The sequence below is a fragment of the Artemia sp. Qi Xiang Cuo genome, chromosome 7, assembly GCF_049724085.1.
Source record: "Artemia sp. Qi Xiang Cuo chromosome 7, ASM4972408v1, whole genome shotgun sequence".
In the NCBI taxonomy this organism is placed as follows: domain Eukaryota; kingdom Metazoa; phylum Arthropoda; class Branchiopoda; order Anostraca; family Artemiidae; genus Artemia; species Artemia sp. Qi Xiang Cuo.
Window position 1 is genome coordinate 78,005,663 of NC_142800.1, and position 18,620 is coordinate 78,024,282.

Below are 18,620 nucleotides of genomic sequence, written 5' to 3' on the forward strand. Positions count from 1 at the left end.
ATATATATATATATATATATATATATATATATATATATATATATATATATATATATATATATATATATATATATATATATATATATATATATATATATATATATATATATATATATATGTATATGTGTGTGTTTAGATCCACCCTTCAAACTAAAATTAATAATTTGAGTTTGTTAAAATTAATCTTTTACTTCCGTGGCTTTGTGGGATCGGGCGATGTTGCTCCTCATATACCTGAAAAGAATCTTCTTAGACAGACTTACAAACTATGATTTATATTTTATTGTAATTATAATAAACTTCTACGGAACTTTGAATTTAGATTCTGTTATTTTTATATTGATCTTGTTTCATATCAGCACTTGAAGATAATTGAATTTAATGTTTTAGAAAGAAACTTAACTTGCTTTTTTTCAGGCACCTCTGACTCGTCCAGGTTTCCCGGCCGTAAATAGCCTATTCAGGCAGCGGTATGGTATCGAAAACTTGATACGTGCATGCGTTGGTCTACCTCCAAATCATCAAATTATGCTAAAAGAGAGGTAAGAATTTTTCGTAATAAGTCATAGAGAATGTGATGCGTATATCTTTGAAAAGAAAACGTCAACGTCATCAAGCACTATCAAATTATCTGTAAATTCAATACTAAAAGCTAAAAAACGGATATTGCTTCTATTATTTTTGTTACTATTACTACTACTACTACTAGCTACTCGCTGCAGCACCAAGCTGCATGAGGCTAACACAACTACGCAAAAGTTCCTCCTCCATTCTAATCTATTCAGAGCCTCCCTCTTTACACCCTCTCAAGAAGTTTCAATGGACCATACATATTTCCTCATTACCTCCTTCCACCCTATTCGGGGACGGCCTGTTTTTGTTTTGTTCTAGATGGTTGGCCGACAAGGACGATCATTGGCGATCTGTCAAGCTTTATCTGCAGATCGTGTCCTAACCATCTCAACCTTTCTCTCTTTAAAGCCCTAGAATTATTTTGTTACCACAAGATAAAGCAACCACTTTTACAGAAAGGACACAGAAGATAGATTGTTATACATTTTGTAAGACTATCCAATAATCTTTATACAGTTCAACCCATCAGCAAATTCAAAAGCTCCAGAATCTGCTTTTTTAGAATATTAATTAAAAAAACTTTTTCCACAAAATAAGTTTTTCAAAGAAAAGTAAAGAACTCTATTAAAAAAAAAATGAGCGAAAATACAATAAGATATTCTATAAAGCATGAAACTAACACAAATCAGTATCGGTAAATAACTGAAACCTAACAAGAACAGAAATTACAATAAATAACCGAGTCAAACTCAAAACAAGCATAAATCTAATATGAGTAGTGCTCAAAACCCCTATGCACTTTACTGAAAAAAATATAAATGTTTTTACTTTTATAACTTCAATAAATCAAATAATATTAAGATTTTGATTACTAAATATCAGTAAATGTATATTAGCACATTCATTAAATAAACAAATTAAATAAACATTAAATAAACAAAATCAGACTGCCTTTCCATGACGATAAATAAAAGTTCAAATAGGATAAAATCCTTTTAATAGAGAGTGTTTCACAAACAGTGACAGAAATTCACAAAAACGGTCACTGATGGTCACTGCATATGTTGAATTTCTATCACTGTTTGTGAAACACTGTCTATCAAAAGGATTTGATTCCTAATTGAACTTTTATTTATCGAAAAAGAAACAAATAAATAAATACGCATCCTTGAGCATCTTTTTGGAAAAAAGAATGAATAGATAATTTACTATCCGTTGGGGGTGTTTCTAAACCCCTAACCAAAAATTAGAGAAAATTCCCGAAGCTGGTAACTCTTGATGATATTTAAAACTTAACGAATTTTACGAACTTGGAGTCTTCATAAAACCTGACTCTTTTGATGTATGTATATATTTTCATCAGAATTCCTTTTCTAAGGACTTTGCTTGCTTAAAGCAAGCACAAGGGGCTCCTTACTTATAGTTCATTACCACAAACCAATTAATAAGCTTTGAATCAAAGTCAATCTGCAATATTAAGCACTGGACAAACTAATACAAATCAAACCTTCAAGCAAGATATTTAATTTCCCCCTTAATTTATCCTCAAAGCTTCTCAGTTTGTTACATTCTTCGTGCCATTTAAACCTTAAACAAATAATTGTATATAGAAGTAGGTAGCAAATGTGTTGTTTTTTCACCAGAAAATTACTGGAGTCTTGTGATCCCGTATTACCAAGCGGAGACCAATGCCACTAAGCAAACCGCAGGACCAGACTAATTTGAAAGATTCAAATACTAATTTCGGGTTAGAGTGCTGACCCACTATTTAATCATAGGCAGCGCGCAAGCGCTGCCTAATTAAAGAACGATGCGGGCACAATGTGTTGTTTTTTGGTTCCTCAGACCTGGGCACATCGGATCGAAGGAGTTGTCGTATAAACTTCGAAAACGGGTCATTTAATTGAAATTAGGAGTGGATAGTGCCCTTTTTAATAGTCGCCATGTATTGGAGGACAGCTAGCCCCCCCTTCCAAACCCATAATTTCCCCAAACATATCCAGGACAAAATTTGAGATAGCCATTTTGTTCAGCGTAGTTGATTTCCAGATAGAAAATATGTTTTTGAGGAGGACACTCACCCACAACCCTCAGGGCAAGGGTTTTAAGTTATGCCCTGGGGGCATATAAGGTTTTTATAGATAGTGCTGTTGTACAAACTTCAAAAAGGGCTCGTTTGATTGAAAATTGAAATGGCTAGTACCCTTTTTAATAGTCGAAAGTGATTGGAAGGCACCTAACACCCCTTCCACGCCCACCATTTCTCCAAACACATCCAATCAAAATTTGGAGATAGCCATTTTGTTCAAAGTAGTTGAAAGGTCCGAAAATTATATCTTCGAGGATGACACTCCCCCCACAGCCCTCTGGGTAAGGGTTATAAGTTATGCCCTGGGGGCATACAAGGTTTTTATTGAAAAATTGGAAATTGAAATAGCGATTGTTCCTTTTAAGGGTCGGGAATGATGAAAGGTTAACAGCCTCCCCTCTCACGCCCGGAATTCCCCAGAATCTGGCCCAGCCGAATATGTGTACCTCCATGTTGTGCAACGCAATTGAAAGTTCCGGAAACTAGGTGTATGAGAAGGACCGCCCCTCCAGCCCTTAAGACAAGGGTTGTTAGTTATGCTCTGGCGGCGTATAAGGTTTTTATTGAAAACGTTGTCGTAAAAACTTCAAAAGGGCTCATTCGATTGGAGGCTGAAAGGGATAGTGCCCTTTTTAATAGTAGAAATTAATTGGCGGGCCACTAACGCTCCTCTCGCGCCCAGCATTTCTCAAAACACATCCAATCCAAATTTTGAGATAGCCATTTTGTTTAACGTAGTTGAAAGTTCTGGAAACTAGATCTTTGAGGATTACCACCCCCTCACAACCCTCAGGGCAAGGGTTGTATTTATGCCCTTGGGGCATATAAGGAGTTTATAGAAAGCGTTGTCGTAGAAACTCAAAAAGGGCTCATGCGATTGGAAATTGAAAGGGCTAGTCCCCTTTTTAATAGTCGAAAGTGATTGGAAGCCTTGACATTTTTATAGTCAAGATCGATGTGGGTACAATGTATTATTATTTTTTTTTTTTATATATACGAGGGCACTTCGTATCGAAGGGGTTGTCTCAGGAGCTTCGAAAAGGGCGAATTTGATTGAAAATAGAAAGGGCTAATGCCCTTTTTGATAGTCGAAAGTGATTGGAGGACAACTAACCCCCCTCCCATGCCCACCCTCCCATTTGCCCATTATGTTTAAAAACTAAATGTTGCCTTAAGCTTAACTCAAAATGTACTGTATTAATGCTAATTCCCAATAAGGCATCTCAGCAGTATCCCAAGATCGACTGAGGGTATTATGTTCAAACTTTTGGGGCTACTTCTGCTCTTAAAATTTAACCAAATCAAAATAGCGTAACTGTATCCAAGCATGAAAGAAAGTAAACAGATTTTTTTTTTGCGAATGGTATCAAGTTTTCTATTTCAGTTTAACTAGAGGAGGTATGAAACACTACTATTTCTGTCCAGATTCTTAAAAGGGTGTATGCTGTTAAAAATTGATGAAAAATTTTCTCCGGCATACAAATAGCAAGCCAAACTATAAAGTCTTAAAAAAACAAAAATTTAAAGAATTATTTTCTTTTTCCCTGAAAAGACTATGTCAATATAAAATGAACAGAAATTAATTAAAAAAAACTTTCCACAAAATAAGTTTTTCAAAGAAGAGTAAAGAACCTCATTAAACCAAAAATTTAGCAAAAATAAAATAAAATAGTCTACCATGCGTAAAACTACCAAAAATCAGCACCGACAAAGAAATGAAACCCGAAAGAAACAGAAATTACAATAAACAACCGAGTCAAACTCAAAACGAGCAGAAATTAACATGAGTAGGGCTCAAAACCCGTATGCTTTCACAAGGCCAGAACATAATTTGCACTTTATTGAAAAAAATACAAATGAATGTGCATTGTCAGTTTAATATACATATACTGATATTTAGTAATCAAAATGTCAATATTATTTGATTTATTAAAGTTATAAAAGTAAAAACATTTATATTTTTCAGTAAAGTGCAAATCATGTTCTGGCCTTGGGAAGGCATTGGGGTTTTGAGCCCTACTCATGTTAATTTCTGCTCGTTTTGAGTTTGACTCGGTTAATTATTGTAATTTCTGTTCCTTTTGGCTTTCATTTCTTTATCGGTGCTGATTTGTGGTAGTTTCACGCTTGGTAGATTATTTGATTTTATTTTTGCTCATTTTTGGTTTAATAGAGTTCTTTACTTTTCTTTGAAAAACTTATTTTGTGGAGAAGTTTTTTTTTAATTAATATAAAAAAAAAATCTATCACGATGCCTGAAGAATGGTCAGACTTTATACTGCGTATTTACTTTAAATAATAAAATTTTCCCTTCAAGTGTTTTGGAAGGCAACAAGGTAAGTAAAGCACTTGCAATTACTAGAGAGCTATATTTTTTTTTACCTCAAAGTTGTTTTCAGTAAAATACTAGTAAAGCTCTCAGTTAAGGCGGAGAGGGTTGAGGGTGGGAGGGGCAGCCTGCGTTATCTACATAATAATTTGTACGATTTAAATTTTGATGTTCCTCTTTGCTTAAATTCTTAAAAAAATTGCTTTTTTTAATATTTAGATAAGTTCCATCTTAAATGTACAATATTTCCTTTAAGGGGAATAAATACCACTATTCAACAAATGCAGGACAAAAGAAAACAAAAGGACTTAGAGAAAGTCTGTGTTTATTTTTCGCAGAACCTTTGATTTACTACTGTTAATTTTTGGCCGTTTTTAGTAATCCTTAGTTTTGTGTTTTGAGAAATCGGTCGAAAAGTATCCAGAATACTGAAGCCCCCCCCCCCCCACTCACCATTGCTTTCAGATCACATACGTGTACTAAGATTTTACAATTTTGTTCTCAGTTTCACTAGCTATGTATGAATTGTTGGACTTCACTTTTTCAGCAAGCTGTTGTAAAGGATCTTTAAGGTTTAGTGTCCATTCCACCCATGTATTCTAAATTTTTCATATTTTCTTCTCTATTTGGCTAGCTTTATATTTATTGAGAACCATGCGATCGTATTTTTGTTCTTTCAGAATTAGAAAAGCTGTTTCAACTGAGGATTTGAATGGTAAAACGGCTGAAAATGGAGTCCATTGAGCTTGTGCTTAGCCTTCAGCAAATTTTCTCTGCATTTCTGCCACCGGTCTTGTTACACTGTTGTTTCTTTTTATAGTAAATAAAATTAATCTGAATTTTTATTACACAAATTTATTGATTATTTAATATCAGATATTTTGCAGTCAGGGGTGTCATTTTTGAGGGTCCGAAAACCCTTCCCAGAACCAGAAAAGTGCTTAAAATTATGTTTTTTTTGTTTTTATTAGATGGATCACATAATGAAGGAACGTGCTTTGATAAGGTTTTTGACATTCTCATTGAACTGAAATTTTTCAGCTAAAAGCTAACCCAGCTAAATATGTAAGACTTCTCATAAAGCAACTAACGAGCAACCCCTCCGCAACTCTTGTTTGTGAAATATTTTTAACAAATTTGACTCACGGGGTCTTATCTTCGAAACATCCACAGTGACACTTTGGATAAAAATAGAATTATGTACTACTGTAGCCCCAATAATGTATCCCATATGGAATGTGGTGTGTTCGGTTGTATCCAACATTCACGGCTAATTTTTTTTTTACGATTGATCAATCAGAGGGAAGAGCTAAGGCATGAGTTTTTGAAACTGGAAGAGGTGGAAGCTGAGAACAACAACTTTTGAATCATTATCATGAATCTATCAAAATGTACAAGGACAGAGTATAAGTAGACTATAATTGGGCATAAAGTACGGTGGATTTAGGTTTTCAGACTCTCCTCCTACCATTTCAATATCCGTGATCTCTGGTACAAGTGTTACGTTAAGATCAAGGATGAACTCGGATCATTTATAAATTTTGTGATTTTGGCGTGCCTAGAGTCAACAGGTGTAATTACGGCGTGGCTTGGTCATTAGCTGAATCGCAGAAACGCCGAAGGATGTCGAATCTCTGGGAAGATTACTCGGCACCACTTGGATGCATTGGACCATGGAAGAAGAAAAGGACGTGCATGGGCCATCACTTAAATAATAAACATGGCTCATGAGTAAGTACATCCGACCTGCTCTTAAGAAAATTAAGATAAATGTTTCTCAATTAGTTTTTTTTAATGCATTTCAATTCGTTTATGGCTTCAATTGTAGCTCTTGCACACTTCAAATAACCTGCTAACGTCAAGGGCGTCAGCAAAAAATTTTCCGGGGGGGGGGAGGCAGACGCCAAAATAGCAGTGGTGGTTGGGTGACAGGGAATATATTTCAGGATATCTTTTTCGTGGGAATAGGTTCATTTTTAAGTACTTTAAGGAAAAAACTGTCAAATAAAAAGAAAAATTAAATTGCATGCAAAATGAAACAAAATACAGTAAATTTCAAGCGGCAAGGGTTCCTGGCAAAGGAATCATTTTATTTAATCAGTAGTATATTTAATTATTATGTATTTAATCTTAAAAGGAAATCAAACTCAAACCAAAATTACAGAAAGAATTTATTGTTTCCGTAGATTGTAACAGGTGTAGACTAGTCTTTATGCAATTTCCTATGCCTGAGAATAGTTTACAGAAGGAGTATAGATGCTCAAAAATCATTCTTCCTTCCATAGATACCACGGTTTTGATTTTATAATGACCATGTAAAATGTACCTCTTTCATAACAGGCAGTTCTCCTCCTTCGAACTTAAATGCCTTATATATTCAGACGTTTAAAAAAAGAATAGAAGAGCAAAAGAAAAACAAAATTTAAACTTGACAATTGCTACACCGGTAGTATTGATTTTTTATGCTGATTCCAAATATATGAAATTCAATTAGTTTATTGTTACCCACCCAAAACAAAAATCTGAGAAAATTTGCCTGATTTTTGAAAAAAGGAGAAACATTCCCCAAAAAAGCAAGCGATTTTATTGAAAATCCTTTTATTAGATACATCATGTCAGAGCTCTAATCTTCAAAATGTGGAATTTCGCTTTTTTTCAGAAGAAACATCGTCGATGCATTTTGTTTTTTCCCATGGGTGATTGTATCAAACCGAAGGTCCAAGATAATTAGGAGGGAGCTCATACAAACGTGAATTTAAAGCTCTTTTTTAAGTGACCATGCAGATTGGGCCAGGGGAAAGTCTTGTTTTCTTGCTATTTTAGGGCACCAAACTACGACTTTTCCCCGAAGAGGACGAATTTGTAATTAATTTAGAATTCTGAGAAGCTAATTGATTTAAAAGTATCAATAACTATATTTAGGCTTCCCAGTTGCAAAAGAAGTAATGCCAAACGTTGGCAGTACTGGATTCAACCAAGTTGATTTGCTTTAAATGTAATGAGATTAGGCTACGTTTGGTGATCTGTAATTGCGTATCAGCTAAAATGAGGGGGGTGAGTCATTCTTTAGGTGGGGGTAGGGTGGATTCCTAAAAATGAACATTTTAATGGACAAACTGCTTACTCTTCACGAGGCTTCAGATAAATGTTGAAAGAGGTAGGGGGGAGTAGATCAAAATTTTTAAATATGTTTTTGGTTCAGCATAGTTGAAAGATCAAATAACTATATCTTTGGAGATAAAATGACCCCCTGCAGCCCCTGGGGAAAGGTTTTTAAGTTATAAAATTTGCCCATTGTTTTATTTGTTATTGGGAAGTAAGCATACATTTTTCGGATGGGGAGGGGAGGAAGGACGAATTATCTGCTGGTAGGATTTTGCACGGGGAGAATTTTTCATGGAGAGGGAAGTTTCCAGGAGGTGAACTTTTCAACGGAAATTTCACAGTGGGTGAATGTGCCATAATTCCTATACAAAATGTCTTTATATGTCTTTCTTTCTCTTTATCGAGTCAATTTTACTCGAGGAGATGTTAAGAGTAAATTTTCGTCAGGATTGAATTGTCCAGAGGATTTTTCCGTGGAGGTGGGGCCAGGTATCGTGGCGTTATTTTAAAAACGATCAGAAATTAAACTTTTTTTTTAAACTGGAAGTAAGGAGCAACATTAAAACTTAAAACGAGCAGAAAGTATTACGTATATGAGCCGGGTTGCCCCCTCCTTAACACCTCGCTTTTTACGCTAAAGTTAAAATTTCGTCCCAGTTGTTTAAAAATGACTATTGAAGCCCAAAGGTCGTTTAATTAGAACAATAAGTAACTTTTTTAAAGTGCAAAAAGCTGTAACGTGAAGAGTGAGGGGCTGGGGAGAGGGGCAACTCCCCCCATATACGTGATAATTTTTGTTCCTCTTAAATTTTAATGCTGCTTCTTACTTTCAGTTGAAAAAACTTGTTTTTATCTAATGAAGCTTAGAGGCAAACATTTTTCTAAAGGCAATGGAAAAAGTATGTCAATTAAAGTAAAAGTATATAAAAATGAAAAAATAATTACAAAAAACAATAGCCTACTTACAAAAACTAAGAGATAAACTCCCTGCAGTCAGTTTTGTTGAGCAATGCCGAAGCGTTGGATGGATATTTTTAATAATATCGACAGTTTAGAACCTGGTTATCAAACACCAAAATATTTAATGCCTTTAGACTCAGTGTTCTTCTTCTTTAAATGCCAAGCCTTCTGGAGTCCACATCGGTCTCCTTTTGGCTTCACGACGATCTTCAATCTACAGGGGATGGTTGGTCAAGAATAAGTCTTGCTACCATCTATGTTAACTACTTGCAGATTTTGTTATGTCTTAGGAAATTGAAAACACTTTTGTATAGATGTCTTTCAGTGTTAGCTGGTAGGTTTGAGAGCAGCAACACGTTATGTCAGGCTGGAGCTTTGCCTTACTGAAGATTCTCCTAATGTTGATTACTTCTTGCTGGATGCATTGACATTCAAAGATCAGGTGGTTCAAGGATTCTGGAAATGAGTTGCAAAATCTGCAATATGGATCGGGTCGTTTATGCAACATAAACTCCTCTTTCCTCAGGATCAAAGAATTGCGTTTGATTCTATAATAAAGAATGTTATCTGCCCATGATGGAAATAAGGATAGAAATAGAATGAGCATTTTTGTTTTTGAAGGAACTCTTTTTCTGAGTAGTGTCAGTGTCTCTGAAGGTCTGGGCCTTCAAATTGGGATTAATTGGATTATTTAAGGAACTACTAGCTAGCTGGTCTGCTGCCTCATTATATTTGATGCCTTGGTGGCTGGGGATATTCTGGAACTTGATTTCAACAAGGTTATTTTAGAGACTGATTAATTTATCTCTGATTTTCCCCAGGTCTGTATCCTTAGCGCTCCAATGGATATTATCAATGAGCTGGAGGGTGCCTTTGGGGTCTGAGAGCAATACTACTCTTTTGGAAGCCCCAGGATTAATATTGATGACTTTTAAGGCCTCTTTTATTGTATAAATACAGATGCAGATGCAGAGCCGCATTTGCTGCCTTTAACCGAGCCATCAATGTAAATTTGGAGAGAAACTGGATACAAAGTGGTTATTTTCTCATGAAAGAATGTCTGTATTTTGATGGGCAGGTAATGTGTCTTTTGCAAGGGTATCAACTCTAGTGAAACACTTGGAGGTGACATTTGCCATCCTGGGGGGACACGAAAATGACTGAAACAGGGCGGGTCAAGTTTCCAGGATGGGACAAGCTCGTTAATTGTTTTCCATGACCTTGTAGATGTCAAACTATGGGAGATACCATCTTTGGCAAAAGTGAGCTTAAAAATATCATGCTCATGACCTGTAGCTTGTGTCTTGCTGTAATATTTGATGATCAGCGTATTCCTTCTTTCTAAAATAGAGGGCAGGCCGGTAAGTGTTTCACTTTGTTAGAGGGTCTCTGAGCATGAAGCTCTAGGGCAATTTTGCTAGCCATATTTTGGATTGTTTCTAATTTGGCAAGATTAGTCTTACTACATTCTCCATATGCTTCAATGGCATACTCAATCTTTGAACGAATAAACCTCTTGTAAAAATCAAAGAGTATTTTTTTGGTAATTATCCCACTTGACCCCGCCAGACGCTTAAGGATGAGTAACCTTTGCATAGATGAATTTTTTACGCAGTTGATTTGATTTTGCCAAGTCAGTCTTGGATCAAGGTATACTCCTAAGAATTTAGGGGCTACGACATATTCTATTTCCACATTATTGACGAATAATTTTGGTGGTATGACAGACTTTTTGTTGTAATATGATTGCATTTGTCTTAGACTTGGCAATAGGTAGGGAAAATGCAGCAGAAAAAGTTGCTACCTCATCTTATGCTAAGTTAATACTATTGGAAATAATGTTTATTGCTGACCAAAGAACTAAGACATCTGCAAATTCAAGCTTGGATTTTGAATCACTGCTGAACTGAAGCTCACTTAAAACTAATAAGAAAAGAAGGGGGCTGAGTATGGACCTCTGAGGGAGTCCAACATGTAGTGCTGACATACTGGATAGCTCATTTTGCACGCGGACTTTGTAGCTTCTATCGGATAGATAATTGAAGAGGAACTTAATCTCTCCATCCGGGAAATTCATCCCTTTTAGAATTTGACAAATGAGATACTTACAAACGTGGTCAAAAGCTGATTTAAAGTCAACTGAGACTGCTATCATGATCTCACCGCGATCTATGGCATTTCTTGCAGCTGCTTCAAGCTGGATTACATTGTCTACATTATTACACCCTTACGAAAGCCAGCCTGGGAATTAGGTAGAATTCTATTAAGTTCCACAAACCATTCTAACCTCCTATGTAGCATCTTTTCAAAAAGTTTTTCAAGCAGTCATAGTAGTGAGATAGGCCTGTAGGAATTGATTAAATCTGGAGGTTTGCCTTGTTTTCTAATTGGGATTATGGGCCTGTTTCCATATCCTTGGGAATATTTTTGTAGCCCATGCGTATTTATATACATGACGTAAGGCATCATGAAAAATTTCTCCTGCATTTATGATCCATTGGATACTTATTTCGTCTTCTCCTGGTGCTGATAAGGGATTAGACGACCTTCTTGAAATTTGTCCTCTCATGCAACTTGCACACTCTAGGCCTTCCTCTATGCACTGTGAGGACCTCTTTGTTGAAATGCATAGCAAATGCTTCAGTAATGTATTTGTCAGTCTTTAAAGTGGTTTCCGTTGTTGTAAGACAGGGGATCTTTGAATTGTAAGTTTTATTATTGCCAGCCATTCGATTTATGAACGAATGAATTTTACTTGAAGGAACATTACGGTCAATTTCAGACTAAAAGTCATTCAAAGCTGAGCGCTTGGCCTTCAAAACTGTTTTCTTCACTAAAGCTTCAGCCTTCCTAAGGGCAACAAAAGTTTCTTGGCTTGGATGCATCTGGAAAATGTTTCTTGCTTTCTTTTTACTTAGAACTGCACTTCTGCAGTCTTGACTCCACAAGATTTTGTTAGACTTCTTTAACGAAGAAATAGGCATTTGGTCAGAGAATTTATTGATTGAGTTTCCTGCTGCTGTTAAAAGAGTGTCACTTAGTTTTTTGGCTTTAATTTCAATATCTTCCTCTAGCCTGATGGTAGAGAACTCAGTGCTATCTAATATTTTTTTGAAGAGGGTCCAGTTTGCTGTCTTTAGATTAAATCTCTTTGTTGCCGGAACAGGAGTGTATTTTGCTGCATGAATTTTGATAAGGGTTGCAGTATGGTCGGTCTGAAGATCTGGGACAAGAGAAATCTGGATTTGAGACTCAAGCCATGTTAGACCAATCTGCAAATCAATTGTTGATGAAGTATTATTCCTGATATTGTAGTGGGTGGGGAGGCCAAGCGGAATTAGAACTATAAAATTGTTAGAGGTGAGGATAAATTCTTCTATATTCTTACCCGCAATGTTGGAGTGTACGCAATTTTCCCATATCACCTAAAATTACAGTGTTTCTATCTCTTGTTTCTTCTTCAAGCACGGTTATAATATCATTGCTGCCATTAGGATTGTAAAAGCATGAGACTTTTAAGGGATGTCTATCTTGGAGATTTAAATTCACGCTGACCACATCAATCTCACTCCATTACTCTCTTGGGGCTATTGCCGAATGCGGTATATCCTTTTTTATGAGGATTGCCACTCCCCTTCTGTTCTTCTGGTTGATCTATCGTTTCTATAAAGGTGGAATCCAGGTATAACTACTTGCCTGAGACTGTGTAAATTTATTTTCTGGAGGGAAACAAGATGAATATTATGGCTAATTATGTATTCGATTAGTTCATTTAGTTTTAATCTATTTAGAGACACGATGTTCTATTGCAAAATCTCGAAACTATTCATGGCTGGTAAATATATCCTCCATGTTTTCTTCTGAAGACATAAATTCTGAGTTATCATCACTTGTCACTGAGAGAGCATTGTCCTTCCGTAGTTTGTTTGTCTTTTTTGATGTCCTTAAGACCGGAAGAATGATAACTTGGTTCTTTGTCCTGTCTGGACTTGTTTTACTACTTCTTGAGAACCAGGAGGAAAGGCCACTTCATTCCTAAGTTTCTCAAATTCAGTGTTAGCCTGTCTCCAAACTTCTTGGCCTAAAAGTGTAGTAATTGCTTTCCTTCTTAGAATAGCTTTAACATGCTCTGATTGCTGAGATGAGGTGATTTAGAGTCAAAAATGTGCCCAGCTTTTGGAATTCGGAAGTGTTCATCTGATCAGTAGCTTCAAGTATTGGAGCTGTGTTTTGATGTCGCCGGGTCTTACCTTTGGCTAACAGGGTTATTCCTGGAACATCTGCGCAATTGTTTTTACCCTTGAGGGCGTTTGAAGAAGAAGTGCTTGCATAATGATAAGCTTGGATGTCGGGGGTTATCTGCACCTCCTTGATTTGGATGGGGACAGCACTTGGCTTCGGAGTCTTAGGTATTTTTGCTGCAACAATTGAGAAAGGAATGTTTTGCTCAGTTGAGGTTCTCAGAATATCTCCTCGTTGATGACGGGTGGGGCATAGATCTTTTTGAAATGAACTGTGCCCTATGGTCTTACAGTTTTGCAGTATGGCTCAGGAGCAGGACAGGATGTTTAGTTATGGTTGTCTTTTCCACATTTGGAGCAGGAAGGATTTGTTTGCTGGCAATTGTTTTTAGTGTGGCCATGTACATGACATTTGATACAGTATAAGGGCTTGGCCTTGTAGGGCTTGAAAGGGATTTTTTGCCCGTACAGATACACATCATGCTTGAGCTCAGTTTTCATTGTAACCAAGATTGATTTACTTGGCGTCAAGCTTTCTCCATTTCTTTTGTTAAGCCTAGTCATATTTGTGATGGTAAGAGTTCTTCCTGATGAGTTTTGTGACTTCAGTTCTAGAGTTAGTAAGCTGAATTAAACTATAGTTTTGAATTACTTTATCAGCTCCTACAGCATCTTGGAAATAAAGTTCTGCTGTGCCTGATTTTTGGAAACTAAGCTCAAAGTTAACTCTGGCTACTTTAAAAATTGCTTTTCTGATTAATACATGATCATCTGTTACAAAAGGTGTTCCGTTTTTCTTTTTAATTGATACAATATTTGAGACAGTTGGGGATGGTGGAAGCTCTGAAATTTTTCGTTTTATTGCTGGTGACTCAGTTTGTTGAATACTAGAATTTCCTGGGGTTGGTTTTACGGGTACTTTTTCTTAAGAAACATTTCGGATTATAGTGGCTTCATATATCAGCTCATTGGTACTCTTGCAATGCAAGCAAAAGTTGACAGCATATTTTTTTTTTGTTTTTTTTACCGAAATTGCCCCTTATTAAGTTGTTTTCCTTGTGTTTGCTATAATTATACGAACTTTCTTGTTTACTAATAATTTCACTAAATACTAATGAACAAATTATATATTTAGGATCCCCATAAAAAGGTGATTATTTGATTGAATGTTACCAATAGTTAGGCTCTTCTACTTTCGTTATTGACAAGGATAGTTATTTACTTACCATTTATTACCATGGAGAACTTGATTTGTTATTCCAACCAAATCACTTAGTAGGATGTTTGTGGAAAACTGGAAAGGGGTCACTCAGTCACAAATTAGAACTTATATTTTCCATGTTAAGGGTCAAAATCTATTGGCAGGCAGCCAACAATGGGCCAACACGCGTTATTTCCATGGTTTTTCCCTAGTCTGCTCTCTTTCCGTTTTTTCCCTTATGATTACTTTATAGTCCCAAATTTCTAGGGAGGGCCCCCTGCCCCCCCTCCTTGCCGGTACCCATGGCTGGCATCATTAGCCATCACTAAAAATTTATTTTGATGGCGAAAGGCGAAGCTGGGAAGGTCTCAAAGGGAAAGATAATATAATTAAAGAGGTTTTTTTTTCTTAAAGTATTTTGAATTCGGAGCCGACAGCCTTGGATATAATGACTTCACACAAATCATTCTCTTATGCCAAAATGAGTCGCAAACCCTCGAAGTTGTAATTCTCTGGTACTGAATTTACTGTTTAGGTTTCACTTAGGTTATGTAGTAAAGAGATTTCATGTGCTAAGCAAAAGACTAGTGCATTTATGAAAGAGGAAACCTTTCTTCCTTTTAAAGAGCGTAAGTGAGTATTTCAATGGCATTTCCTAAAACAAAGACCTGGGTAGGCCTAAGGATTTACAATTGACTCAAGAGAATAGTTGATTCATTTTCGATCGCAGCATTGCTGACATTTAATATACTGATAAGAGCTTTCAGAGTCCACCCAGAAAGTGCAAAATATAATAGAAGGAGTAGTGAACGTGACTAGTGAGTCAGGACTTGTGATAAGCATCTACAAGGAGAAGTAACTTTCAAACAAAGAGATTGCTTCGACCATACCTCAATGGAGAGCCTATTGAGCATATGGAAGAGTTCAGATACCCAGGGTTACTGGCAGATGGTAAAGGTGGAGTTTCTGATGAGAACCAAAAGAGGATTAGGAAAGCTTGGTCTGTCTCTGGATAGCTCCTGCAAAAAAAATGATGGAATAAACTTCGTGACGAAACTCCAGATCTCCTCAGCATGCGTACGCACACTCATGACCTGAAATGACTATGGGTCAGTTAAATAAGATAGATATAATTCAACGAAAAAAAATACAAAAACAACTCAATAACACAATCCCCACAGAGGTTCCACGACCCGTAAAAGAGGGGGATCACGAAACTCAACTTTCAAATAAAATGTTAATCATTTAAGCACGTAAAGTTCAAAAACATCTACTCACAAAAATAAGGAGAAAAAAAGAAGAAGAATATACATAAAGAAAGAGAGTTCATTCTAATATGAAAAAACCCACAACTGAAATCCGGGGATGCAGATCTCTACAGACTTGGCGAAAAAGAAGAAAATAATAAAGAAAGAAAAAGATCGGCATTTAACAAATTACCCCGCCATGACTAAGAAAAGACGTCTTAAGTGGCTAAAGACGATGACATGCCTGGTACTTTTAGAAGCGCATCCCCTCTACACCTCCGATTCTTCATGGAAGAAAAACCAGGTGGTAAATTGAAATTCTGGATTAACGTAGTCAGAAAAAATATTGAAGCGCTTGAGGGTTTCCATTGTCTTGGTCGCTTGTGTAAAATGGCGTAGTTGGAATTTATTTGACTTCATCAAAATACAGAACTTAACATTAGCATCTGATCTAAGAGCCTTTTTAGGTCGAGTTGGGCTGAACAGTCTTTGTCTTGTCTAAAGTAATTGAGTAAGTAAACTTGCAATATTGAAGTCAAGCTGGGCCCCGAAACTCAGTGCTAGAAAAATGTCTCGTAGACTGCTTCAAAGAATGTCGTGAATTCGCCTTTTGAAAACAAAAATGTCGTAACCGTACTTTTTAAAATTCCGAAAAAAGATCAATTGAAAAAATCAGTTTTGTGGAGGTGGATATATGATAGATAGAAAAACGGATAAGACGTCAATTTAAAGCCGCTAGTAAGGGAAACCTCTTGGTAGAATTTTGGTCCTGTTGGATGATATTTACTAGGTCAAAATGCTGAACAAAAAACGTATACGACATTTTAGCCTGCCCTTTTTTGCTGCTAAAGTAGTTGCGAAAAAAGCGCAGAGAGTGCTTAGGTTCCTTTGCCATTTTGTTACAACAACTCTTCTTCAGTATTTTCTCAGGAATAGCCAAGGCTTATCTTAAGGCTCAGACGTGGCGTTTCTATCTTTTTGTACTACTTTGGTCGTTTAAACTGAATTTAATACGAAGTGATTATAATACAACTTCAGAAATTTCGACAACTTGGTAAAAAAAGCAAGGTAACTTATTGGATCTTTACTGACTGCCTTACCCCTTTCTCAGGTTTTTTAATGGGGGGGGGTGCAGCTTCTTCTTCTGGGATTGCTCTCTATACTGTAGTGGGTGGGTGGCTGTTGTCTTGATTCATGCTTAAAAAACATACTGGTAGTACTCCACATTTAGAGGAGACAGAAACCTGTAGGCTGATTAGACGTTTTTGATTTTTTCAATAGGAATAACAGGTTTGAAATCCAACAGCTTTGCGACAACAAGAAATTTAACAACTTTTGTGGAAGAAGTGTCTTTCCTTGCTTTAAGTTTACCCTACATAGCAATGTTTATTTCACAGACTGATTCATGAGAAAATGACAGTTTGTAACCGACTCTTTTTGAGTAGCCTTGTTTAAACTGAAATTGTTTAACTTTGGAAATTGGATCACTTAGCGTATTTATAGATCTCGGAGGCCAGCTGAAAATCCAGCATTTTGTTCATTTGATGAAGAAGCTTCGTTCATTTGATGTCGTAACTGACCGGAGGTTAATCCTCCGGTTAGTTACGACAATTTCCGCTTTCACAAAAGTGAAAAACATGCATTTACGATATCGTTGAATTTTTGATTTACTCAGCCGGGAGGCATTGTACAACCAAACGAACTACATCATTAGAAAGCTCGTAAAAAATAACTCTGGTAGGGCCCGTAACTCAATTTTGACTAGGGGTGTTAGTTACGACATTTTGGCTTTCACAAGGCGAATTATTCATTTAAGAGAGGTTCAATTAAAAGATATACGAAAACTAACTCTTAAAAAAACGGCAAGTAACGAAAACTTATGAAGCTATGCCGGCACTACCATATAATTTGCTAGTTCTCATTATTCTAAATAGGTTAAAAAACTATTCAATATTCAAACCCTAGGCTTCGTTTTTAATCCTTTTTCTCAGTGAGCATTTTGACAAAACCACAAAGTTAAGCGTTAATCAAAGGGTTCAACAATAAGTCAAATTTGTGTTCTTCTTTCTTTCTCTTTTTTGTTTAATATTTTATGGATTTTTATGGCTTGATTACCTGCTGATGGCTCAGAAACCATTTTGTTTAAATTTTTGTATTCATAGTTTTGATTAATTTAGCTTATTTTGAAAGTACACTCACATTTACTCGATTTTATAAATATCAAGGCTGAAGCAGTTACAAGTACCAAAAAAAAAATAATGATGTATGAGATCATAAAAGTTGATCTGGTATTAATCCTTATTTTCAGAGAATAACCTTATAGAAAACTAAGGCAATTCTTAATAAAGTGCTTCAATACTAAATCCAAATTCTAGTATTTTTTTTTCCTTTAGCTTGATTTTTGAGATTTTTACAGGCTAAATATATTTCCATGGTTCTAAAACTAAAAGTATCCATTTGGATGCTTTTATCTCTTCGGTTAGTTCTGGGCCAGAGATTGGTTTTATCACATCAAAGCCGTTGTATATGATCGTCCCTCATGGAACACTTCTGTTGCTGGAATTATGGATGCCAGGCCATGCAGAGCAGCTTTTAGTCCCAGTAAAAAAAGAACATCAGTCGTAGCTTTTTACTTAAAACAATATTGATTTGAAGAAAATGCCAAAAGTGTCTTTTTTTCAAAAAGTGATCTTTTCAGACCCCAACGTATCACACATGGTGACAAAGTGACAAATTAGCACTAAAACTGTCCCTTTGGAAGCCTTGCTTGGCTGTCACCACCACAGACAAATAGCATATGATATATCACAAAGATTTTGTCTGTGGTCACCACCGAAACGACCGGCGTTAATAAATTGCAAGGCAATTTAATTTT

General features: G+C 36.1%; 1 protein-coding gene across 4 annotated transcripts in view; it reads left to right on the plus strand.

The window, feature by feature from the left end:
- Nucleotides 1-5,836, plus strand: part of Inos (Inositol-3-phosphate synthase) — a 59,636-nt gene extending 53,800 nt beyond the window's left edge. For all 4 annotated transcript variants that reach the window (XM_089092596.1, XM_089092594.1, XM_089092595.1 and 1 more), the window contains exons 10-11: nt 418-542; nt 5,672-5,836. In XM_089092596.1, coding sequence (XP_088948722.1) covers nt 418-542; nt 5,672-5,735 — 189 coding nt within the window. In that variant the 3' untranslated portion in view covers nt 5,736-5,836. The remainder of the gene's footprint in view (nt 1-417; nt 543-5,671) is intronic.
- The last annotated feature ends 12,784 nt before the right edge of the window (nt 5,837-18,620 follow it).